The sequence below is a fragment of the Salvia hispanica genome, chromosome 5 (genome assembly GCF_023119035.1).
Source record: "Salvia hispanica cultivar TCC Black 2014 chromosome 5, UniMelb_Shisp_WGS_1.0, whole genome shotgun sequence".
NCBI classification, from domain to species: domain Eukaryota; kingdom Viridiplantae; phylum Streptophyta; class Magnoliopsida; order Lamiales; family Lamiaceae; genus Salvia; species Salvia hispanica.
The window spans coordinates 2,120,958-2,146,601 of record NC_062969.1 but is presented as its reverse complement, the minus strand read 5'-3'; the positions used below and the strand labels follow the sequence as shown (position 1 = coordinate 2,146,601).

The window sequence follows — 25,644 nt, the reverse complement described above, 5'->3', positions numbered from 1 at the left end:
TTAATTTTTTTTCAACTCTATATATACGATTCGTTGCACTTCATTATATTCACACCACATGTTTTAACGAGTATCTTATCCTCCTCTCTCATTCTCTCTCGATAAAATGGCTCATGATGGTGTTGATGATCCAATGCAGCGGATCAACGACGAGTTGTGGACCGGACGTTTGCTGAGGTAGATTGGTTGGTGCAACAACGCGTGCAGCAACAGATACAGCCGACGGTCCCTCGCCCGATCCACCATCGACGTACAGTCGCTCGGGACCACGTCGTTGCCCACCAATGGTTGTTTGACGACTACTTTGCTGAGGAGCCGCGGTGGGGGAGACGTTTTTCTGTCTGCATTTTAGAATGCACCGACCGCTCTTTCTGCATATCGTGTCGGCGTTCGAGGCCCGTTACGAGTATTTCCGGTTCAGAGAGGATGCGAGCGGCAGACCCGGGCTATCGCCGATACAAGAGTGCACCGCTGCAATTAGGAAGTTGGCCTATGGAGGCGCGACCGACATGTTCGACGAGTACCTTCACATCGGTGAAACGATTTCCCGCGAATGTCTGATGAATTTTCGTCGGGGCGTCATCCACATATTTGGGGATACGTATCTTTGAAAGCCTACCCCTCTCGATTGCTAAGGTCTGATGAATTTGCACGGGAGGGTGCACGGTTTTCCCGGAATGTTGGGCAACATAGATTGTACGCATTGGGAGTGGAAGAACTGCCCCGTTGCTTACACGACCGGCTTTAAAGGCAAGAATCCTACGATGATCCTAGAATCCGTAGATGACTATCAACTGTCGATTTGGCATGAGTATTTTGGGGTTGTCGGGTCGAACAACGACATCAACGTCTTACAGTCGTCGTCCCTTTTCAACGAGCAGTGCCTTGGCGTGGGTCCAACCATCAGTTTCGTCGCCAACGGCAACCAACACGATATGGGCTACTATTTGGCTGATGGGATATACACCACGTGGCTCGTATTTGTGAAGACAATCAGATGTCCAACAGATCCAAAGAAGATTTACTTAGCGCAATGACAAGAGGTTGCACACAAGGATGTGGAGTGCGATGGGCTGCGGTGAAGGGTCCAACACGCCTGTGGTATACTGACTAAATTACTGATATCATGTACGCATGTATCATCATGCATAACATGATAGTCGACAATGAAGGCCCAGAACTCACTGATTGGGCTAATAAAGATGGTGCCGGACCAATTCACGGTGTGGGCACCGTCCCTGTACGAATGGGTATACCCCGGGGGCGACGCCGAAAGGGTCCAAGCATTTGCTGATATGCGCTAGCAAGAAGCCCATATTTGACTCCAGCACGATATAATTGAATAGTTATGGGCACGTAGGATTGCACATTGATATCGTTTGTATTTTGTTTGAATGTTTGTTTTCCCAATATTGTAATATAACGAACGTTTGCAAATTAAATTAGTTAAACTATGTTTTTCCCCAATTTATATTTCGTTGTTGTTTTTTATGTTATTTTTAAAAAAAGTTTATTTTGGCTAGGCTGTTGCTTGGCTAGGACAGTGACTAGACCGTGGGAAGGACATAATAATATGGCAGAAGAAGTTTTTGGCTAGGCTATTGCCAGACGTCCTTATCGTGGATGCTCTGAGAGTTTGTATTAATACTCATATTAATATCTCAAGCTAAAGTCTAATATATCTAGTTACCGAAAGTAAATCTAATTATATTAGACTAGATTTCTCACAAGTCTATACCCTTAAATAGGAAAATTCTCAAACTAAATTAGGTGCTTCATTCATTGCATTAATTATTTTCTATATGATGGTACCACTGCTATTTTCAAAATTCTAATATTAATCAATGTTTCTTTGAAATTTTTGCTCACTAGCAGCCCCAAACTAAAAATCATAAATTTCAATCTCATCTTAACATTTTAAATAGTAGTACTAATAATGACAGTATATCTTAATATATAAATTAATACCCCCTATTTGCTATTTATAGCCCCATTTTGCTATTATAGGTTGTCCAATTAAAGTCTAATTTACTTATGGTCTATACCATTTTAGGTAAGTAGACTCACCATTCAACTAAATTACTTCACTCATATTTTATTATACAATTAATATATAAAAGATGGAGTCCACATTCTACAAACTCATTTTCTCATTTTTTTCATAAAGTCAAACAATTTTTTAAAATTCATGCCGAGTAAAAATGAGATTATAAATGACAGACGGAGGAGGGAGTAGGAGTCAGTATCATTTTCTTTTAGTACACTCAAATCAAATTCCGCCATAGTTTAATTTTAAATATGTAAACGAAGTAACTACTTCCGTCCACCAATAAACTTCACATTTTGCTTTCGTCCATCCACCGATAAACTTCTCGTTTATTTTTCACTATTTTTGGTAATGAAACCCGACGTTCCACTAACCTTACCTAACTCATATTTTACAACAAAACTAATATATATTTTTACTATATTTCTTAAAACTCACCTTAAATTAGGGGTAAGTGAACAATTGATATGTCCTAATCATCAATGAAATCAAATTGCTACATTTTTCTCATGTTCCAAAAAATTCCATGAACTCATTATTGTCCTTGGCTCTATAAAGCTCATGCATGCAATTAGTGTGATCTCATCAAACTGAAATGGATTTCTTCACCTGCTTGCAAACAATCTCCACTATTGTAGTATGCATATACGTCTCCAAACTCTTGAATTGGGTGTGGTTCACACCGAGAAACCTCGAGAAGCGCCTCCGGCAGCAGGGCTTCACCGGAAACTCTTACCGGGTTTGGTTCGGAGATACGGAAGACATGAGACAGATGGGGAAAGAAGCTACCTCAAAACCCATCAATTTCACCCATGATTTCACCCACAGAATCATGCCCATCTTCCATTTTGCTCTCAACAAATATGGTAATTAACGCAATTTAATCTCAATATGATTCGGTTAATTCATCTGATTGTTATAGGCATTTTCTGTCTTAACAAACTCCATTGCAAAGTGAAAGCAACAGATGTGAGGTATTTGTGATAAACTAGTCTTCTATGATAAGTTTTCGTGTTTGGTCAGAATAATTAAGTTTTTTTTTTTTTTTTAAATCCCGATTGACGTTTTTCATTATTACTAGTTCACTTATTTGATCCATGACTAGAGTGGGTCGGTACGGTATACCGTATCAGAACGCCATACCGCATATCGTACCGAAAACAAATGTCATACCGATATCATATCGTTATTGCGGTATACTGAAGTACAGTATGGTATACCGTATTACTGTTATGCAAAAAAATCTATTTTATACGCAAAATATGTAAAGAAAAGTAGGATTTTCGGAGATTTTTCTTTTTAGTTCTATTTTATATATAAATATAATATAATATTTCAACATATACCGATTTTTCGGTATGCATGCGGTATACCGAATGTTCGGTATACCATGGTATACGAAAATTGATACCGTTGCCATACCAAAAGTTTTTTGGTACGGTATGAGACTGTACCGTAAATTTCGTTATACCGAATATTTTCGGTATTTTCTCAGTACGGTAAGAGCGGTATTTTAGTATTTTGGTATTTTTCCCCCTATATTAGTATTTTGGGATTAATTCACCTATTTGATCCGTGTCAAGCTCTTTCTTCAAACAGACTAGTCTTTGAGATGAATTTCTCTTGTTTGATCCGTAATTTTTAATCTTATTGACTTGGTTTGCAAAATATTGAAATTGTAGGTGAGAATTGCTTTGTATGGTTCGGACCACGCCCAGCTATCGTTGTGATGAACCCAGAAAATGTAAGAGAAGTTTTGTCAAAGATGAATGTATTTCCCAAGCTTCCCGGTCGTCCCTTCGCTAGACTGATGACGAAAGGACTAGTAACGCTCGAAACGGATAGATGGGCCAAGCATAGGAGACTCCTCAATCCTGCATTTCATCTTCATAAACTCCAGGTAGGAAAGGATCTTGCTACTCCACTTTATATATAGTATAGGGGAGTGTTATATTGCTAACTCAATGCTTAATTGTTAACTACAACTCAATAATAGCCATTAGATATTCAAATTAAAGGCTTATATCATCAACCACGAAATGTCAATACGATCAACAAAAAACGTCAATAAGGCTATAGGATTAATTCTAATAAAAATCAATAGGGGTATTAATGTAAATTTAGTTATAACTAACTTTTAAAAGAAATCCTAAAACTTTAAATTCATATATTATAACAAATTAAAGATAATTTTATAAGGATTCCAATGATATACTACATGCATATGTTCCGACGTCAAAATTTGAAAAAAATTTGAATTTTTTTTTTGAATTTTCGTATTTTTTACGAACAGATTTATGTCAATACACCTTACATAATATGTCAATATTATGCTTGTAAAATGTCAATATGAAATTGTGTTGACATTATCATGTCTTCGTGTTTGATGTATTTCATACACTGTATTGACATTATATTTCTAAACCCTAAATTTGATAATTGCTATTATCTTTTTAATATTAAAAAATGAAAAACAAAATTACACATGGCAAATTGTAGACCACAAGATTTCTAAAATCTTATGGTCTTAAATTAGTTATAGTTAGCAACTAAGGGATGAGTTAGCAATTGATCACTCCCCATAGTAAGTATATATATTTATGAATATTCTTGTTGATAAAAAAACAGCATATGGTTCCATCTTTCTACTTGAGCTGTAATGAGATGTTGAGCAAATGGGATGAGATTGTGGGAAATGAAGGAAGTTGTGTAGTGGATGGGTGGCCTCATCTTCAGACAATGACGGGTGATGCGATTTCAAGAACTGCGTTCGGGAGTAACTATCTCGAAGGAAGAAGGATCTTTGAACTACAACGTGAATTATCTCAACATGTTGTCGCAGCGAATCGATCTGTTAACATCCCGGGATACAGGTGCTGTATCTTCAGCCTCTTCTTGATTTCTCTGTCTTATGTTTTTGTTCCTCTCATTGGGCAGGTTTTTACCAACAAAAATGAACAAGAGAGCGAAGGAGATCGCGAAGGCAGTGAACTCGTCCCTGCTCGGCATAATCAGTCGAAGAATGAGAGCAATGGAAGCAGGGGAAGCTAGCAAGGAAGACTTACTCGGATTACTACTCGAATCCAATTCCAAAGAAATCAAACAACATGGAACTAAGCACGGAATGAGCATGGACGAAGTCATCGAAGAATGCAAACTCTTCTACTTTGCAGGCCACGAGACAACCGCGACTCTGCTCGTCTGGTCAATGGTTCTATTGAGCAAGCACGCAGAGTGGCAGACTCGGGCGAGGGACGAGGTTATGCAAGTTTTCAACAATGCAGAATTTGATCATCAACAAGTGAATTGCCTCAAAATTGTAAGTTATATATGCAGTGTTTTTTAGTATGTTAAGTGGAGAGAGAATAAAGTACATAGTGACACTTTGACCGTGACACTTTGACCGTGACATAATTAAGGAGTACTATGCTTTAATTTGACCTAATGTTGTTGGAATAACTTATTTTGCGAATGTGTGCAGGTTGACATGATCCTGCACGAGGTGCTACGACTCTACCCTCCTGCGTTTATGGTCATGCGAAGGACGATCAAGGAAGTTAGGTTAGGGAATGTGAGTGTACCGGAAGGAGTGCAGCTTATGCTGCCCTTGATATTATTGCATCACGACGTTAAATTTTGGGGCGAGGATGCAAATGAATTCAATCCGGAGAGGTTTAGAGAAGGTGTGTCCAATGCGGGGCAGGGGGCAGGGCAACTGGCCTACTTCCCGTTCGGATGCGGTCCAAGGATATGCATCGGGCAGAACTTTGCTATGCTAGAAGCTAAAATAGCGTTGACTATGATTCTGAAGCGTTATTCCTTTGAGCTTTCGTCTTCGTATTCGCATGCACCTCACTACATGGTGGGTTTACAACCTCAACTCGGCGCGCATTTGGTTCTTAACAAACTATAAGAAAAGTCTGGGTACACCCAGACTTTTCTTATTCTTTTTAAGTTTGTTCGTGGAAGAACGTCGAACCTTTAGCCAAATGTCATCTTTTTTTCACATCTTGCTTGATCGAATAAAGAGTATCCGAAATGACATAAGTATAGGTTTCTTTGATGGTGAAATGTGATTTCAGTTGAAGCTATTGGAATAACACAAGGTACTAACTACTAAGTCACAGGATAATATATAGCCTCAAAACTTTTTACTTACTTACTTACGTAAAATCGTCAATACTATACTATCAATTAACGGAAAAATAAGAATAAAGCATGTTCATAATCTTATACGTACGACCAATTAACTACTCCATCCGTCCCAGCCAAAGTGATACATTTCTTTTTTTACGTGTTTTGAAAAAATTATAATAAATAATTAAAATGGAGGAAAAATAAAATAAGAGAGAGAATAATGTAGAGGAGATAGCAAATCCATGTCGTCTACTCCAGTTTGCAAAATACAGTAACCCGATTGGAAGTATGACTTGATAATTGATACTTCTTTTGTCCATGAAATATTGTCCAAGTTTGACTCGGCACGAGTTTTAAGAAATGTGAAAAAAAGTTAGTGGAACGAGGGTTTATATATTAGTTTTATAATAGAATATGAATGTAAAGAGTTGGTGGAAACTGGAAAGTGAGATCATTTACCAAAAATAGAAAAATAAAAAAAAATAAAGTGAACAACTTTTCACAGATGGATAAAATGGCAAAATTGGACAACATTTCACGGACGGAGGGAGTATCATATAACCACAAATTAATTTTGTGTATGGGGAATGAAAAAATGATAAAACAAGCGAATTCTATCAAATTTAGAAAAATGATCGTGTAAAAACAAATATATATCACACAATAATACAATATGTATAGGTGACGAGGGATGTAATCAATTGCTAACTAATTACCGGTCTCAAATTGAGACCAATTTTCAACCATTAGATTAGAAGATCTTGTGGTTAGTATAATGCCAAGTGTAATATATTTTAAATTTAAATAATTATTAATTAAATTAAAAGGGTATTAATGTCAAATCCTATATGTAGTAATTATAACTAACTACTTTCTATCTCCTCAAAATCATCTCAAATCTTTAAATTTACGTAACTCTCTCAATTTAAATTATTTTTTTGCAAAAAATATATCAAATTAAAGATAATTTAATAAGGATTCCAACGAGATCTCAATTGCATATGTTCCGACGACGTTCGGATGATGAAATTTGATATTTTTTATTTTAGTTTTCGTAAATGTTGATAACCAGATTTTTATCAACAAATACATCAAAAAATCTCAATAAAACCATGGAAAAATCTCAATAAATATGTGTTGATATTTTCTTGTACTAATGTTGATATTCTTATATCATATTGTTGATATTTGTAATACACAATGTTGATATAAAAAAACACCCACGAAAATTATCATATGATAACATAATGACGATTTTACCCTTTTGTTGATATTTTGTCTACTACTTATTGAGATTTGTGAGCTTTAATCTCATCCACTCGTTTTAAAATCCAGGGTGGAGATTTAGTCTTGATTTTGGATTACGGTGCTATAAGCATTAGAATAAGACCCTAGGTGATAAAATAGGAATTCCCATAATGGATCGATATTGAATGACGAATCTACCCTTGTCATTAGTATAATCTGAAATTTAAGCAGGCAGTATGCTAGCCGTTGATCCGAAAAAAAAATGGATGGACACGATTAAGTTATTTGTTGTTATGCGTTTTCATTTGAGTACAATTCTATTCAGGGGTCGGACACAAGACAAAAATGATTTTCCTTGGTTTTTCTTCTTTTATTATTTTTAAATTTTTTCAGAATTGGTCTTTAAGCCCTCAAATGAATGCCTTTGAAGACTAAATTAATAAAAATTGAATGATTAGAGGTGCTGAACTGAAAATTTACGGAGCAAAATGTAGATGGAGGGAGTACTATTGGGACGGCTAAAGTGCGATGGAAAGAGTATTAATGTGATCAGGTCAATAAGTGAAATTCTGTCAAAAATCAAAGTAAATTTCAGTCATTGGATCTTGTGATGTAACCGTTAAATTAATGACACATATCATCTAATAATGTAGATTGTGTAGTCTAATAATGTAACTCGGCTAATAATGTAACACACTTTAGTTGAATAATGTTGATTGTGTAATCAAATAATGTAGCTTAACTAATAATATAACGTTACTGTAATAATGTTGTAATAATGTGGCTCGGATATTATTATCAGAACCAGAGGCGGACAAAAGAAGTGCCATGGGGCCATGGAACCCCCATTATTTTAAAAAAATTCTAGGGGTATTTTAGTAATTTTATATTATAATTAAATTAAATATTATTTTATATTAAATTAGAGTTAAAGCTAGACGATTAATATCCCAAATCCCATCTTCTCAGCCAATATTCACTCCCGTCGCTACCATTCTCCATCTTTTCATTAATCATCCAATACATAGTTTAATATTGCTTCTCCATCTCTAAAATTACGGCACTAAGGCAATTCCATATTCTGAAGTTCACTTTCAATATTGTCTATTCATATTGTTTTGTATTCTGAAAATTAGGTGTTTAAGACTTTGAGCTTTATATTATATATATATTCTAGTTCTAGATATAGAATAACATTTATTTTGTTTGTTTGTGATTGTCATATTGAGCATTTTATTTAATTATATAATGTTGTAAAAACGAAAGATTAAGAGATCATGTTGGAAATCATACAAGTGATCATAATAGGTGTACATTAGCATGTCAGGATCTGATGAATCAAGCTCAGCACATTGAAGCCTCTCTATTAAAGCAGTCAACACAATCGAAGCTTGATTATCGCTGCAGATTAAATGCAACGACTGTTTCCCTTCGTTATCTTATGCAGCGATTCCAGAAGATGAAGAATAGAAGAGAAACGTTATGATATGTTTGGTTTTGACTTTAATATCTAAACATTATTATTTAATTTTATATTTTTCTAATTTTATTACAAATTATTTTTGGACCCCCATTGAAATATCATGCGTCCACCTCTGATCAGAACCATCCAATCTATGAATGCAAGGGCTGAAATTTACTTTGAACTTTGACAGAATTTCACTTATGTACCATAGTGCACCCTTATTTACAATTACCATATATGCTCCCTATATATTATATGTATGCAACGTGTACACATTGTACTCATTTAATATGTCAAACAAAAATATTGACAAAATATAAAAGTACAAAATGTATTACGTCATGAATGTCATAGTATCTAGTGAGTTTGTTATATTCTTATCACATTTTTCAACATTACCATTTTTTTTTTAATTTCTTTCTCTTTAACGAGTTGGACACATTTTTACTATACAATTTTTTTTATACCTCTCTTATTTTTATCAATTTTATATTAAAATCAGTATTGTTTCAAATATTTCTATTTCTTGGAGACTAAGAGGCTAATAAACGACGATTTACATCACGGGACGATGACAACTTTGGAAATGGCTTCACTCAAATCAAATTCAACCGTATCTGAATTTTATATATCTAAATGAAATAAGCTAGAAATCGAATAAATCTAAATGCTAATTATATTATAGGCAAGTCCCAATTCACATGTCCCTATCATCACCGAAATAAAAATAGGACTTTTCCTAACTCAACTAAAGATTCCATGAACTCAATATTGTCATTTTCTTCCCTCGTCATTTACAAAGCTCACACAATCAGTGTGCACTGTTCAAACCAAAAATGGACTTCTTCACCTTCTTCCACACACTCTCCGCCATTGTCATATTCATATACGTCTCCAAGATCCTGAACTGGGTATGGTTCACACCAAGAAGCCTCGAGAAACGCCTCCGGCAGCAGGGCTTCACCGGAAACTCTTACCGGATTTTGTTCGGAGACATGAAAGACATGAGACAAATGACCAAAGAAGCCACCTCAAAGCCCATCAGTTTTTCCCATGATTTCTCCAATAGAATCATCCCCATCTTCCATTTTGCTCTCAACAAATATGGTACTGCACTTTGATCTCAATCTTTATCAATTAGTTTATCTGATTGTTAGAAACTTTCGTGTTATTAATTAGTCTTTTGTGATGAGTTTTCGTGTTTGGTACGAATAGGCTTTTGTTCCTGACAGACTAGTTTTTCGGGATTAGTTCACTTATTTGATCACTGGCAAGCTTTTTCTCTTGATAGACTAGTCTATGGTACGAGTTCTCTTGTTTGGTCTGAATAGACTAAAAGACTAGTTTTTTTGGGATTAGTTCACTTATTTGATCATTGGCAAGGTTTTTTTTCTCTTGATAAACTAGTCTATGGTACGAGTTCTCTTGTTTGGTCTGAATAGACTAAAAGACTAGTTTTTTTGGGATTAATTCACTTATTTGATCATTGGCAAGGTTTTTTTTCTCTTGATAAACTAGTCTATGGTACGAGTTCTCTTGTTTGGTCTGAATAGACTAAAAGACTAGTTTTTTTGGGATTAGTTCACTTATTTGATCATTGGCAAGGTTTTTTTTCTCTTGATAGACTAGTCTATGGTACGAGTTCTCTTGTTTGGTCTGAATAGACTAAAAGACTAGTTTTTTTTTTGGGATTAGTTCACTTATTTGATCCGGCATGCTTTTTCTCCCGATAGATTAGTCTACGGGATGATTTCTTTTGTTTGGTCTGAATAGGCTAGTTTTTTGGGATTAGTTCACTTATTTGATCTGTGGCAAGATTTTTCTCTTGGTGGACTAGTCTTTGGGTTGAATTTATATTCTCTTGTTTGATTCGGAACATTCTGCCTATGAACTTGGTGGCAAGCTTTTTCTCCTAATAGATTTTTGGAATGAATTCTCTTGTTTGATCCGTAACATTTGGCGTATTAAATTGGAGGAAACTTTTTCTCCTCGTGAACTAGTTTTTGGGATGAATTCTTGTTGTTTGATTTGTAAGATTTTGTTTCTAACTTGATGGCGAGCTTTTTCTCCTCATAGACTAGTTTTTAGGATGAATTCTCGTGTTTGATTTGTAACATTCTGCTTATGACTTGGTGGCGAGCTTTTTCTCGTGATGGACTAGTTTTCGGGATGAGTTCTATTGTTTGATCCGAAACATTTTGCTGTTTAACTTGTTGACGAGTTTTTCTCCTGATAGACTAGTCTTTGTGATGAATTCTCTTATTTGATCCGTAACATTTAGCCGACGAACCTGGTGGCTAAATATTGAAACTGCAGGGGAGAAATGCTTTGTATGGTTCGGACCAAATCCTGCAATTGTTGTGATGAACCCGGAACTTGTAAGAGAAGTTCTGTCGAAGAGTATCGTGTTTCAAAAGCTTCCCGGTCGCCCCTTTGTTAGGCTGATGAGTAAAGGGCTAGTAACGCTAGAAACGGATAGATGGGCCAAGCATAGGAGACTCATCAATCCTGCATTTCATGTGAATAAACTCGAGGTAGGATCTTGCCACTTTATGATGAATAATAGGTATATATTGTCGAATACATTCGTTTTCATTCTTGTTCGTTATGATGTAAACAAACAGCATATGGTTCCGTCGTTCTACTTGAGCTGTGATGAGATGTTGAGCAAATGGGATGAGATTGTGGGGAATGGAGGAAGTTGTGAAGTGGATGTGTGGCCTTATCTTCAGAAATTGACGAGCGATGTGATTTCAAGAACTGCGTTCGGGAGTAGCTATTTGGAAGGAAGCAAGATTTTTGAACTACAGCAAGAATTAGCTCAACATATTGCGCTAGCAAATCGATCTGTTTACATCCCGGGATACAGGTACTGTTTCTTCAACCGCTTCTTCTTTTTCCGGATCCTTGTATCTGGCTCACCTACACACTGGAACCTGGCACTGTAATCTGTGCATCGGTTTTCGTTAGTCGTAACTTCTTGATTTCAATACATTTGTGTTATGTTTTTTTGTTCCTCTCTCTGCACAGATTTTTGCCAACAAAAAATAACAAGAGAGTGAAAGAGATCGCGAAGCAAGTGAAATCGTCTCTGCTCGATATAATCAATCGAAGAATCAAGGCAATGGAAGCAGGGGAAGCTAGCAAGGAAGACTTACTTGGATTACTACTCGAATCCAATTCCAAAGAAATCAAACAACATGGAACTAAGCACGGAATGAGCATGGACGAAGTCATCGAAGAGTGCAAACTCTTCTACTTTGCAGGCCATGAGACAACCGCGTCTCTACTTGTCTGGACAATGATTATATTGAGCAAGTACACAGAGTGGCAAACCCGAGCAAGGGACGAGGTTCTGCAAAATTTCAACGAAGGAGAATCTAACTATCAACAACTGAATAACAACCTCAAAATTGTAAGTAATTAATACTCCCTCTTTTCTGGCATGAGATTTTATGCAGTGCTATTTAGTATATTAAGTGAAGAGAGAATACTGTAGAGACTGATATTTCCATTTTAAGAAATGTTATTTTGCAAATGTGTGCAGGTAGGCATGATCCTGCAGGAGGTGCTACGACTCTACCCTCCTGCGTTTATGATCATGCGAAGGACGCACAAAGAAGTCAAGTTAGGGAATGAGACTATACCGGGGGGAGTGCAGCTTATGCTGCCCTTGATTTTATTGCATCACGACCCGAAAATATGGGGCGAGGATGCAAAAGAATTTAATCCGGAGAGGTTTAGCGATGGCGTGCCCAAGGTGGCGCAGGGGGCCGGGGCGCTGGCCTACTTCCCATTCAGTTGGGGCCCAAGGATATGCATCGCGCAGAACTTTGCTATGTTGGAAGCTAAGATAGCGATGGCTATGATTCTGAAGCGTTATTCGTTTGAGCTTTCGCCTTCGTATTCGCATGCGCCTCACCAAGTGGTGACTGTGCAACCTCAACGTGGCGCGCAGTTGATTCTTAACAAACTATAAAGGGTTTGCACAGAGTCGGAAACTTGGATTTCGACTCGGGCTGCTAAGTAGGCCGTTACTCGTTGGCTTGAGCGCTTACTGAATGAATGCAAATAAGATTTGGTATATCGAGTCTTGGACAAGAATAAGAATCTTGAATTATTGAATCGGAATGGAATACATATGGTGAGCTACAACGATCGCTAAAGGGCTTAACATGACGTCGTTTTAGGAATTTTATTTTAAAATAACATGATAAAATTAATTTTATTCCTTATTAAAGGAAAAAAAAAAAAAAACTTTTCTCCTTCATGTTCATTCGCTTCAAACTACAAACCATTTCCATTTAATGAATTCCTTTATATTATGTTATAGATCCGCTACTTACTGAAGCCTCGTGGATTCGAATATTTAATTAATATCTTACCTAAAGCAACCAATTAACTTCAAATGCAGCTTTAGTATGTGATGCATAGATGAATGATCTTGAAAGGAAATATTAACCCAGACTGGACTCTTGGTTAAAAAACTTTGTGATTCTTTACATAGCTTGTTATATTTTGGTCCTAAAAATATGTTTTTTAACCAAGAGTCCAGTCTAGGTTAATTGGTCCAAAAGTAACATTTTTCGTCCAAAAGTAACATTTTTCAATAAACTTAACGATCAAACGTTATTTGACCAAGTTAGTGACTTAGTTATAAATCTAATTAACCAATTAACCTAACTAATTTGATATTAAAATTTTATAAGATATTTTTTATCTATATCAAAATAGGGGCATGTTAGGGTGCCACCACCCCTTAAAATAACACCATACCACCATTTCTAGCCAATCATTTGTACATGTGGACGAATAATAAGCTGCCACGTGGCAAAAAAAAAATCTGAAAAACTCGGCCAGCAATTTGCTGGTCTTTATCCAGCAATTTTTCTTGTCCAACAATATCCGACACACTATACATTAATCTATAGATTGTTGTGTAATGTTTGTTATATTGTTGTGTAGCGTTTATAATATTGATGTATAAGCGGTGTCACGGTGTCACTTCAAGAGGGGTTGTCATTTTAACACAAACCTATCAAAATATATTGATATTCATAAAATATTGTTTTTTGGTTTTTGGTTTTTCATAACATGAAAATAAGATCGCGAAATTAAACCTTATTTATGAAATAAATTCCATTTATTAGATAAGAAAAATGAATTATAAGACATGCTAAATAAAGAAATTATCTTTTATGTCTCCATACATGTGTGCAATTTCTAGAAGATCAATTTTTACTCCATACAGATCAAATTAAATTGACTTCAGCCATTAATTATAAAAGATGATCCATAACTAGAAACCGAGAATTCTTATTTATAAATACATAAAATTATTAAAAACAAAAATATTAATTGTATTTTTTAATTAATAAAAAGCCAAAATTTAAGCCCAATACATAAAAAGAAGTCCATCTTTAACTCCAGCGTGATATGACTAAATAGATTTGGGCACCTAACCACGATGCATATTTCAATTTTATTTTAAGTTTGCTTCTCGATAAATTCTTTTTTACAAAATTGTAATACAACAAAGATTTGCGTATTACTCTCTCTGTCCCACTTTAAGAATCTCAATTTATTATTTTTAGGTGTTCCACTTTAGGAGTCCTGATTAGGTAATAGGCCCCACATTCCACTCACTTTTTTTCACTCACATTTTATTATAAAACTAATATATAAAAGTATGACCCACATTCCACTATCTTTTTTCATTAACTTAACTTTGTATTTATTAAAACCCGTGTCGAACTCAACCGGGACTACTAAAGTGGGACGGATGGAGTATATTATTGTGGTATTTAATTAAATTTATATGATAAAATATTAGCAAAGAATAATAAAAAATAAAAATAAAATAGTGCTGATGTAGAAATGCGATTAGTTGTCACCCTTCATCGTGAATGCTCTTGGACGAAACTAAATTCTTAAATAATACTCCATCTGTCTCAGATAATTTGGGACATTTTGATCCGGAACGGATTTTAAGAAATCTAATGGTGAGTTGAAAAAGTTGGTGGGATGTGTGTCCTACTTTTAAAGTATTAGTTTTATAATAAAATGTGAGTAGAAATGAGTTAGTGGAATATGAGGTCTATTACCAAAAATGGTAAAAATGAAGTGGGAAAAATTATGTAGGACGACCCGAAATGTAATACTGAGTCGAATTATCTGGGACGGGGGGAGTAACGAAGTTCTAGAAGCAAGGGAGAGGAATTATTTTTCGTTTTCAACGTGGGTTCCATAAATTAAAAAAAAAAAGTAGATCTATAGCATATTTTAACTTAAAATATCTCCATGAAATCAGATAGAAGTCGCATAAATCTAAAATGTACATTAAATTAAAGAAAAGTTACAACTCACATGTAAGTATCAATAATGAACAATATAAAAATGGATTTTTCGTAAGCTATAAAATGACTCCACGTGTAAGTATCAATAATGAACAATATAAAAATGGATTTTTCGTATGCTATAAAATGACTTTATTGATTTGCAATAATTGTGCTCTGTTCCAACTAAAAATGGATTTGTTGATCTGCTTACAAACACTCTCCGCCATTGTAGTATGCATATACATCTCCAAACTCTTGAACTGGCTGTGGTTCAAACCAAGAAACCTCGAGAAACGCCTCCGGAAGCAGGGCTTCACCGGAAACTCTTACCGGATTTTGTCCGGAGACATGAAAGACATGAGGCGGATGAGCAAAGAAGCCGCCTCAAAACCCATCAATTTCACCCATGATTACACCACCAGAATCATGCCAATCTTCCATTTTCTTCTCAACAAATATGGTAAATTGCACTTTCATTTTGGTCGAATGAAAAAATTCATGTTATTTTAATAGATTGAAGAACAATTTTGGAGGGTGTGTTTCAAGAAAAACTATCTTCAGAGATTGAAAAACTTGAAGCTCTCAAAATTGTTGTCGAGAAATTACGAAAAAAAATCAGTATCATAATATTATTTGTGGTAATATTTCCATTCGTGGGAAAAAACAAACTCAGAGTAAAGTTCGTGATATTATTTGTCAATTTTAAAGTTCGTGGGAAAAACTCAACTTTTTGAAAGTTTCGTGATATTAGATGCCAATATCCCTTTAGTTTAATAAATTGTTTCTTAGTACAAAATATTGAAACTGCAGGGGAGAAATGCTTTTTATGGTTCGGACCAAGCCCTGCAATTTTTGTGATGGAGCCAGAGCTTGTAAGAGAAGTTCTGTCAAAGAGTAATGTGTTTCAAAAGATTCCCGGACGTCCCTTTGTTAGAATGATAAGTGAAGGACTAGCAACGCTCGAAACGGATAGATGGGCCAAGCATAGGAGACTCCTCAATCCTGCATTTCATGTGAATAAACTCCAGGTAGGATCTTGCAACTTTATGATGAAAATTAGATATATATAACCTTGACACTGTGTTGACATTTTTTGTTGCTGTTATTTCATCATCTGTTGACATCTTCTAATGGTCCAGATTATAGTTTGGAATTTGTACAATATTTAGAGTTTGCATCTGATCATTTCCCTGTATATTGTCGAACACATTCGTTTTCATTCTTGTCCCTTATTGATACTATAAACAAACAGCATATGGTTCCGTCGTTCTACTTGAGTTGTGATGAGATGTTGAGCAAATGGGATGAGATTGTGGGAAATGGAGGAAGTTGTGAAGTGGATGTGTGGCCTCATCTTCAGAAATTGACGAGCGATGTGATTTCAAGAACTGCGTTCGGGAGTAGCTATTTGGAAGGAAGAAAGATCTTTGAACTACAACATGAATTAATTCAACATGTTACCGCAGCAAATCGATTTTTTTACATCCCAGGATACAGGTACTGTATTCTGTAGTCTGTTCAATGACAGACATCGACTTGGTAAAGATCTCATCTAATCTGGTTTTAGCACCAAATATTGCCATCTTTTGTCTTTCTCAATTTTCTCATTGCGCAGATTTTTGCCAACAAAAATGAACAAGAGAGTTAAAGAGATCACCAAGGAAGTGAAATCATCCCTGCTAGATATAATCAATCGAAGAATGAAAGCAATGGAAGCAGGGGAAGCTAGCAACGAAGACGTACTTGGGTTACTACTCGAATCCAATTCCAAAGAAATCAAACAACATGGAAGAAAGCATGGAATGAGCATGGACGAAGTCATCGAAGAATGCAAACTCTTCTACTTTTCAGGCCAGGACACAACCGCGTCTCTGCTCGTCTGGACGATGATTCTACTGAGCAAGCACACAGAGTGGCAGACTAGGGCAAGGGACGAGGTCCAGCAAGTTTTCAGCACAGGAGACCCTGATTATCAACAATTGAATAACAACCTCAAAATTGTAAGTCATACTCTCTAAGAATTTCTTTTTCAGCATTAGCTTTTATGCAGTGTTGTTTAGCGTGTTAAGCAGAGAATATTATTATTTCTATTTTTTAAAATGTATTTACTTAAATGTTGTTGGAATAACTTAATTTGCAAATGTGTGCAGGTAGGCATGGTCCTACACGAGGTGCTACGACTCTATCCTCCCGCATTTATGCTCGTGCGAAGGGCGCACACAGAAGTTAGGTTAGGGAATGTGAGTGTACCGGAAGGAGTGCAGCTTATGATGCCCTTGGTTTTATTGCATCACGACCCCAAAATATGGGGCGAGGATGCAAAGGAATTCAATCCAGAGAGGTTTAGAGATGGCGTGCCTAATGTCGCGCAGGGGATGGCCTACTTCCCGTTCAGTTGGGGGCCGAGGATATGCATCGCGCAGAACTTTGCTATGTTGGAAGCTAAAATAGCGGTGGCTATGATGCTGAAGCGTTATTCGTTTGAGCTTTCGCCTTCGTATTCGCATGCGCCTCACCAATTTATAATCGTACAACCCCAACATGGTGCTCATTTGATTCTTAACAAGCTGTAAAGGGTGTGTACTGATGGAATAAAAATAAGATTATGAGAATAAGAACCATGAATTGTTGAATCGAAATTAAATAGCAATGATATCATAACATTTTTACACTTCAAAATATATAGTAGTGTATGCTTCAATTTTGCAAATGTTCAAAGAAGTGGATAATTTTTGTTTTTGATGATTTGAGAGCGCAAAAGATTGTTTTTGTGCTTCATAACATGAATATAGGGAGGGGGTGGGGGGAAGGCTAGAAGAAAAATAAATCAGTTACAAACTTTTTATTGAATTTTGGTAAGGAAAATAAAGAGCGATTAAACCTTAACTATGAATAAATTCCATTTATTGAATAAGAAAAATGACTTATAATATGCTAAATAAAGAAATTATCTTTCATGTCTCCATAATTGTGTGCAATTTCTAGATGATCAATTTTTATATTTTTGTAATAAATCTTCCATGTGATAATGTTTATTAATGTTAATATACTTTTAGGGGTGTGTTAAAATGACAACATCTCTTAAAGTGACGCTATGATACCACGTAGCCTGTAATATTCTAAACGCTATAGATTGCAGTCTAACATATTGGATATTGCAGACAGACAAAAATTGCAGTCTAGCGTATTGGATATTGCAGACTTAGAAAATTTACCCTTTGAGTGTTTTTTACGATTGCCACATGGCAGCTGATTATTCGTCCACGTGTGCAAATGATTGGCTAGGAATGGTGGTATAGTGTCACTTTAAGAGGTGTTGTCATTTTAACACAAACCTACTTTTATATACTCCCTCCGTCCCAAGATAAGTGACTTGTATTCCTTTTTGGGGTGTCCCACTATAAGTGACCTATTTCCATTTTTAGCAAAAAGTCACCTCTCTTACTTTATTCTCCACCTACTTTATTCTCTCTTCTCTCCTCTACTTTTCCCTCTCTCATACTTTACCCTCTCCACTTTAACTTATTTAAATACCATTCCTTAAATCCCGTGCTCAAAAGAAGTAGGTCACTTATCTTGGGACGGAGGGAGTACTTAAAATGACTTACTTATGATGGGACATTCTTAAAAGAAAAGTGATATTTTCACTTTTTATCATTTTTTATAATGGATCTCATATTCCACTAATTCATTCTAACTCATATTTTATTACTTCCTCCGTCCCATTTTAGGAGTCTCAGTTTATCATTTTTGGGTGTCCCACTTTAGGAGTCCCGATTGGAATATTCCATAAATGGTATTAGGCCCCACATTCCACTAACCTTTTTCCAATCACATTTTATTATAAAACTAATATAAAAAAGTAGGACCAACATTCCACAATCTTTTTTCACCAACTTTCCTTTACATTTCTTAAAACTCGTGCCGAACTCAACTGGGACTCCTAAAGTGGGACAGAGGGAGTATAAAACTAATACTCCCTCCGTCCCAGTTTAGGAGTTAGAATTAGTTATAGCACGAGCTTTAAGAAATTGGTGGAGTGTGAAATAAATGAAATGAGATGATGGAAAGTGAGATGGTTTGACTTTTTGGTTTTTCATTTTTTTTTGTTTATTTTTATGTAGATAATGACATTTGAGTGTAATTTTGATGAATAATGGGGTATAATTTTATGTCCAAATATGAAAGATTTTAAATATGATTCTTAAATTGGGACGGACTTTTATGGCAAAATATGACTCTTAAACTGGGACAGTGGAGTATATAAAAGTAAGATCCCACTCTCCACTAACTTTTTCAATTCACTTTTCATTACATTTTTTTTAAACTCGTGCCCGATCAAAGTATGACAAAATTTAAGGAACGAAGAAAATACCAATTTAATTAATCTTAATATACTTTTACTTTATTGAAATTTTTGGGATGACAGTTGTATATGAAATTTACGGAGTATCATTATCTTATCGAAAATATCGAGCAAATAATAGACTGATGATGAAGCGAAAGGCAAATTGGATTTGACCAAAGCCACGTCCTCACAATTATTCCAACTGTGTTTAAAGTTCTAGAAGCAGGGTGCCCCATGGGGTCCACAAAACATGTTTTTTCTCATCGCCTTTTCCTTTTCCGAGTGTCAGCCGACATTTTTGAAAAGATTGTAGATTCTATATAAAGGATAATAAAATATCAAAGGGTTTGAAAAAAAAAAGAAAATGCAATGGATCTACAGCATAGTTGCTGCAGCTTGTTTCGCCATAGCAATTGTCCTAACATACGCATGGAGATTACTAAATTGGGCCTATCTGAGGCCAAAGAGACTGGAGAAGATCCTGAGGAAGCAGGGGCTAAATGGTAATTCCTACACACCGGTCTCCGGCGACATGAAGGAGATGGTGAAGACGATGCAAGAAGCCAACTCCAAACCCATCTCTCTTGACGATGACATCAAGCCAAGATTGCAAGCTTTTCTCCTCAAAACCATCCATAAACACGGTCCGTACTATTAATTTATGATCCTTGATTATTGGTAGTATTATGATCATCGGATTCATGATAAATTTCTCGTACTAACAAAAATAAATTGTTAATTAATGATACAATCGACTAATGAAATAGTAGGACCGTTGATAGGATTCAGCTTATCGAAATAACTATATTTCGAATTTGAGTAAGAATATTGTTCAATCATCAGAACTACTTCGATATCTCCTTTTTTGTCATATTAGCTAGTACCGTTAATTAGCTTTTTCACGTTAAATCTTGGTGTCGTATTATCAACAAAAAACTGCAGGAAAGGATTGCTTTTACTGGAAAGGGCCAACACCAGTAGTCGTCATCACAGAAGCCGAACTAATCAAGGAAGTTCTAAACAAGAGCTCGGTTTACGAGAAGCCGAAGGTGCTGAATCCAGTGGTGAGGATGTTCCCTCGAGGCCTCTTCAGCCATGAGAAGGAAAAATGGGCCAAACACAGGAAAATCATCAACCCTGCTTTCCATGTTGAGAAGCTCAAGGTCTTCGATCTTCTCTTCGTTGCCTTGAAATCGAGTTGCATTATTTGCATATGTATGATCTTGATTTTCGGGTGCAGATGATGGTACCGGCGTTCCATTTGAGCTGCGATGAGGTGTTGGGGAAATGGGAGAAGCTTGTGGCGGAGGAAGGGTGGTGTGAGGTGGATGTTTACCCTTATTTGGAGAGTGTAACGAGCGATGCGATTTCAAGAACTGCGTTCGGGAGCAGCTACGAAGAAGGGAGAAGGGTGTTCGAGCTTCAAAAGGAGCAAGCTGCGCTTATCTTCAAGGCGATGCAATCGGTGTATATCCCCGGATCAGGGTAGGTACATCTTTTTGACGAAGCTATTGGTTCATGGTTTAATTGGTTGTCTCTCAAAAATAAGCATTACTTACTATATATGTACATATTTGGTTAATTAGGTTAATTAAAATCATAATTAAGTCGCTAATTTGATTAATACGCGGTTGACTGATAATTTTAGATGAAACTGGTTCATCTATAGTAAAGGATGGTATAGTAATATATGGTCGAATCGGCCGGTCATCATCTATTGACTATTGACCGATATACGGTCAATTGACCGGTCCAGTCCGATTTTTAAAATGCTAGAAAGGGATGAATTTGGTTAATTTGGTTAATCATAATCATAATTAAGTCACTAATTTGATGATCTTTGTGTAGATTTCTTCCAACAAAAAGGAACAAAAGGATTAAACAAATCTATGAAGAAGTGAGGTCCAACATCCGTGGCCTAATCGATAAAAGAGTGGAAGCAATGAAAGCAGGGGAAGCTATCAACACAGACTTGTTGGGGTTGATGTTGGAGTCCAATTTTCAAGAAATCGAGCAAAATGGTAGTAATAGCAAGTTTGGATTAACGATTGATGAAATAATCGAAGAGTGCAGACTGTTCTACTTCGCAGGGCAAGAAACCACTTCAACATTGCTCGTTTGGACATTGATTTTGTTGAGTAGGCATCCCGATTGGCAGGCGAAAGCCCGGGACGAGGCCGTCCGTGTCTTCGGACACGACGGAAACCCGACTCCCGAAGGCATAAATCGCCTCAAAATCGTGACGATGATTTTGCACGAGGTGCTGAGGCTTTACTCGCCCGTGCTTGCCTTGGAGCGGAGCGTTGGGACGGAGACGAGGCTGGGGAGGCTGACTCTCCCGGCCGGGGTCCGGGTGTCGTTGCCGGTCATGTTGGCGCAGCATGACGTCCGGACTTGGGGCGAGAATGGGGCGGAGTTTGATCCGGAGAGGTTTAGTGAGGGGGTGACGAATGCGGGGGGTTTGTTTATTCCGTTCGGGTGGGGGCCGCGGATATGCATCGGGCTGAATTTTGCGTTGATCGAGGCGAAGTTGGTGCTCTCGATGATGTTGATGCGGTTCAGTTTTGAGCTCTCGCCGTCGTACACGCATGCTCCAGTGGGTGGGCTCACGACGCGGCCGCAACATGGGGCTCATTTGCGTCTGCGCAAACTTTAGAGCCCGCACGGTTTTATTTTTCTTTTTGTTTTTCTAAAAGGGATCAACAATGATTCTTCATCTATCCCTTTAGCCAACTGAGGCCATGGTTATTATTCGATGTGTGCACTAGATAAATTCGTACATTATTAATAAAATAATTTATGTGTTTTTATGCCCTTGTATGTGCACATTTATAATGTCTATTTCTTATACTCCCTCCGTCTTAGTTTTATAGTCACATTTTGCCATAAAAGTCCGTCCCATATTTATAGTCACATTTAGAATTTTTTATATTTGAACATAAAATTTTACCCCATTATTCACTAAAATTACACTCAAATGTCATTATCAACACAAAAATAAAAAATCAAAAAGTCAAAAAGGGACCCACTTTCAATCAACTCACTTCATTTATTACATACTCCATCATCTCACTTTATTTATTACACACTCCTCCATCTCACTCCTTCATCTCACTTCATTTATTACACAATCCACCATCTCACTTCATTAATTACACACTTCATCAATTCCTTAAAACTCGTGTCATAACTAAATGTGACTATAAATTTGAAACGGAGGGAGTATTAGTATATATCAAGTCTATTTTCACAAAGGCATTCACAACATGATGTCTTATCTTAAAGTTTCGAACCCAGATGAAAGGGCAAAAAACACATCTTCTCCCACTATATTACATCATAATTTATGTATTAATTCAATACATTAGTTTATAATTAAAACAATAAAATTTGATTAATTAAAATTCAAAAGATGAAAGGGACGTGCTTGATGGCAACACCAAGCATGCATACATGGCTCGCAAGCCTTGCAAGACATTTGGAGCATCGTTGTGGATATTCTTATAGTAATACGTAAAATCGTCTAAATTTTCCTTGGATAAATGATTAAATGAGGTGTTGCAAAAAGGATTACTCACCAGTCACTACCACTAGCTAGATAAATTATTTTGTTATATATATAGTCAAATAAAGTTATGACTTGGTTAAAAGTTATGAGCTAGTAGTATTTTATTAAAAATTCATTGGTTGAGTAATTTGTGTTGAAGATTGAAAATTCACCACTCATATAATGCAGATTTGAGCAGTTGAAGTGAATTTGAAGTTTTGCAATTGAAGTGAATTTGAAGTTTTGCAATGGATTTGTTATATCTAGAATTGAAAATGTAAAATATGTACTACTCCCTCCATGTCTCGGATATTTCGTCCCAGTATTCCATTTCTGTCCGTCCCACATAATTTGTCCCACTTCACTTTTACCATTTTTGGTAGTGGGCCTCATATTCCACTAACTCATTCCTACTCACATTTTATTATAAAACTAATACTTTAAAAGTAGAACTCACATCCCACCAACTTTTTCAACTCACTTTCCATTACATTTCTTAAAACTCGTGTCCGATTAAAGTGGGTCGAATTATCACGGAGTAACTTTTTTTGGAGAGTATATGAGGTGGGCAAAAATAAAGATTTCACTTACTACATAAAATAGAATAAATGGAGAAAAATATGGATTTTTCTTCTCAGGTTCTAGAAGACAATGACTGATTGACACTTATTGCTTTGGATATAGCAATTGATTTGGTCACTAAAGTTACGTGCGCCTGCAAATTTGAATTTTATGATATGGCAACACACGTCCCTTTGCAATTGCAAATAATAATACTCCTATAGAATGCGAATTTTAATTTTATGTACTCTTATTTTATGAAGTATTTTTCTCTATTCTTAAAAATAGATCATATTTATCATTTTAGGATATCTCTTAAAAAAACAGACTAATTCTATTAATTTTTTTTATTATTTTTCCTCTTTACTACGGTGAGTCTCATTCTCTATTAATAATACTCCAATCACTTTTTCTTTTGATCAGTCTCTTACTTTATTAATTATGCATTAAAGTCCCTGTCGTTTAAAATGTTGTCTATTTTCTAGGGATGGATGGAATATTAGTTTTATAATAAAATGTGAGTGGGAATGAGTTAGTGGAACGTGAAGTACGTTACTAAAGATAATAAAGTGAAAAGCAACAAATCTTGTAGGATATATACAAAAATGAAAATAATTAATTAAATTTTTGGAACAATGTGAGTATTATTTTCAAAAATTTGGAAGCATATTAGAAAAATGTCATCATTTTTGAAAGAAAAAAATGCAAGCATCTTGGAAAAATCGAACATAGTGTGTGGAATGTGGAGTTGATATATGCCTGCCCATTTTTCTTCACCATGCATGTTCCAAGGCAAAATAATGGAGTATTAATTTGTCATCTTCTTTTCTTTCATCACTTTTATGCCATATACCCAAGAATCAAAGATATATCGGCGGTTCAGATTAGACAATTAATTAAGCTTGCATCATCACTACATGTAGTCAATGAACTTTCTTTTTTCGCACTATGTATTTTGAAAAAAATATAAAGAATTGTAAAAGCGAAAAAAAATTAAAGTAAGAGAATAATGTAAAAGAGACTCTTTCCTATATTATTCAATCTCTTATTTTATTTTCTCTTCGTTTTAACTATTTATTAATATCATTTTTTTAAAACACATTCGATAAAAAAAATGGTCATCTTAATTGAGACGAAAAGACGATTAATATCTAGTTACGGTTCCAAATTTATTGAAATCAAAACGATAGAACCTATATGTTAGATCAGAAGCAACCAGTGGCAGACAAATTTATTTAACAAATCTTTTATTTTTGTGGAATCAACAAAGAGAAACATGGAAGACTATTACAAAAAATCGAAGCTAGTGTGGAATATCTTCTAATAAATTTGTCATCTTTTTTGTTTCATGTCACAATAAATAATTTCAACGATTAAATTCAAATATTAGGACTAAAAATACACAATAAATCCCTTTAAATCAAAAGTCGTTCGTGTTAAATAAGTTTATGCTATTATTAGTTTTTCAATCCAATAATAAAGGTTAAACAAGTTAATTAGATGTTTTCAATCCGCACCTTCTTCCTCTAAACAACTTCTTTTTAAAAGAGATGAATCACCAAATGAGTCTGTATATCACCTAATCACGTCAAATAATACAAAATCACTTTGAATCGGATTTCTAGAAGAAAAATTATTTAAATGAAGATAAGACATTGTAATAATCGGTGTGATTTTCATTGCTATTCTTGGGTGAAACGCAAGGCCTTTGACTAATTTCAAATTTGTATGTCATATATTTATTACAAATAAATATCGCTTGTTTTTTTCGTCGTGGCGTCATCTGTTTGTTATATGCAAAACTATCACTAGGAAATGCCCGAATTCTATATATATGATGTTGGCAATAAATATTATTTTTCAATGAATAAAACTATAATGTATCCAAATATGTATAACAATAGTATCTTATATTAGGTGTATTACATTGGCATTACATATTTTAACTTACTA

General features: G+C 35.5%; 5 protein-coding genes across 5 annotated transcripts; all 5 read left to right on the top strand.

Moving 5' to 3' along the window:
- The first annotated feature begins 353 nt into the window (after positions 1-353).
- Positions 354-1,037, top strand: LOC125188233. The gene is made up of 2 exons (XM_048084995.1): positions 354-555; positions 637-1,037. The coding sequence occupies exons 1-2, from the start codon at positions 354-356 to the stop codon at positions 1,035-1,037; spliced, it is 603 nt and encodes a 200-aa protein (XP_047940952.1).
- Positions 1,038-2,642: 1,605 nt separating this feature from the next.
- On the top strand, positions 2,643-6,138 carry LOC125190515 (cytochrome P450 CYP72A219-like). Its single transcript, XM_048087838.1, has 5 exons — positions 2,643-2,913; positions 3,730-3,947; positions 4,676-4,920; positions 4,985-5,366; positions 5,529-6,138. Exons 1-5 carry the CDS (start codon positions 2,643-2,645, stop codon positions 5,958-5,960), a joined length of 1,548 nt encoding a protein of 515 aa, XP_047943795.1. The 3' UTR covers positions 5,961-6,138.
- A 3,545-nt stretch (positions 6,139-9,683) lies between these two features.
- On the top strand, positions 9,684-13,063 carry LOC125188959 (cytochrome P450 CYP72A219-like). Its single transcript, XM_048086088.1, has 5 exons — positions 9,684-10,004; positions 11,214-11,431; positions 11,522-11,766; positions 11,928-12,312; positions 12,445-13,063. Exons 1-5 carry the CDS (start codon positions 9,734-9,736, stop codon positions 12,874-12,876), a joined length of 1,551 nt encoding a protein of 516 aa, XP_047942045.1. The 5' UTR covers positions 9,684-9,733; the 3' UTR covers positions 12,877-13,063.
- A 2,346-nt stretch (positions 13,064-15,409) lies between these two features.
- LOC125188960 (cytochrome P450 CYP72A219-like) lies at positions 15,410-17,908 on the top strand. The gene is made up of 5 exons (XM_048086089.1): positions 15,410-15,695; positions 16,046-16,263; positions 16,488-16,732; positions 16,851-17,235; positions 17,386-17,908. The coding sequence occupies exons 1-5, from the start codon at positions 15,425-15,427 to the stop codon at positions 17,806-17,808; spliced, it is 1,542 nt and encodes a 513-aa protein (XP_047942046.1). The 5' UTR covers positions 15,410-15,424; the 3' UTR covers positions 17,809-17,908.
- Positions 17,909-19,938: 2,030 nt separating this feature from the next.
- LOC125190916 (cytochrome P450 CYP72A219-like) lies at positions 19,939-22,397 on the top strand. The gene is made up of 4 exons (XM_048088338.1): positions 19,939-20,227; positions 20,526-20,746; positions 20,824-21,068; positions 21,432-22,397. Exons 1-4 carry the CDS (start codon positions 19,948-19,950, stop codon positions 22,237-22,239), a joined length of 1,554 nt encoding a protein of 517 aa, XP_047944295.1. The 5' UTR covers positions 19,939-19,947; the 3' UTR covers positions 22,240-22,397.
- Positions 22,398-25,644: the final 3,247 nt, after the last annotated feature.

What these genes read in the sequence shown, in the direction of transcription:
- LOC125188233 (XM_048084995.1), top strand. Translation starts at nt 354, where the DNA reads ATGCACCGACCGCTCTTTCTGCATATCGTGTCGGCGTTCGAGGCCCGT. An exon ending in TGAAACGATTTCCCGCGAAT is followed by an intron (nt 556 to 636) that starts GTCTGATGAATT and finishes TCGATTGCTAAG; the next exon opens with GTCTGATGAATTTGCACGGG.
- LOC125188960 (XM_048086089.1), top strand. Translation starts at nt 15,425, where the DNA reads ATGGATTTGTTGATCTGCTTACAAACACTCTCCGCCATTGTAGTATGC. An exon ending in TTCATGTGAATAAACTCCAG is followed by an intron (nt 16,264 to 16,487) that starts GTAGGATCTTGC and finishes ATAAACAAACAG; the next exon opens with CATATGGTTCCGTCGTTCTA. An exon ending in TGAATAACAACCTCAAAATT is followed by an intron (nt 17,236 to 17,385) that starts GTAAGTCATACT and finishes AAATGTGTGCAG; the next exon opens with GTAGGCATGGTCCTACACGA.
- LOC125188959 (XM_048086088.1), top strand. Translation starts at nt 9,734, where the DNA reads ATGGACTTCTTCACCTTCTTCCACACACTCTCCGCCATTGTCATATTC. An exon ending in TTTTGCTCTCAACAAATATG is followed by an intron (nt 10,005 to 11,213) that starts GTACTGCACTTT and finishes TTGAAACTGCAG; the next exon opens with GGGAGAAATGCTTTGTATGG. An exon ending in TTCATGTGAATAAACTCGAG is followed by an intron (nt 11,432 to 11,521) that starts GTAGGATCTTGC and finishes GTAAACAAACAG; the next exon opens with CATATGGTTCCGTCGTTCTA.
- LOC125190916 (XM_048088338.1), top strand. Translation starts at nt 19,948, where the DNA reads ATGCAATGGATCTACAGCATAGTTGCTGCAGCTTGTTTCGCCATAGCA. An exon ending in CAAAACCATCCATAAACACG is followed by an intron (nt 20,228 to 20,525) that starts GTCCGTACTATT and finishes AAAAAACTGCAG; the next exon opens with GAAAGGATTGCTTTTACTGG. An exon ending in TCCATGTTGAGAAGCTCAAG is followed by an intron (nt 20,747 to 20,823) that starts GTCTTCGATCTT and finishes TTTCGGGTGCAG; the next exon opens with ATGATGGTACCGGCGTTCCA.
- LOC125190515 (XM_048087838.1), top strand. Translation starts at nt 2,643, where the DNA reads ATGGATTTCTTCACCTGCTTGCAAACAATCTCCACTATTGTAGTATGC. An exon ending in TTTTGCTCTCAACAAATATG is followed by an intron (nt 2,914 to 3,729) that starts GTAATTAACGCA and finishes TTGAAATTGTAG; the next exon opens with GTGAGAATTGCTTTGTATGG. An exon ending in TTCATCTTCATAAACTCCAG is followed by an intron (nt 3,948 to 4,675) that starts GTAGGAAAGGAT and finishes ATAAAAAAACAG; the next exon opens with CATATGGTTCCATCTTTCTA.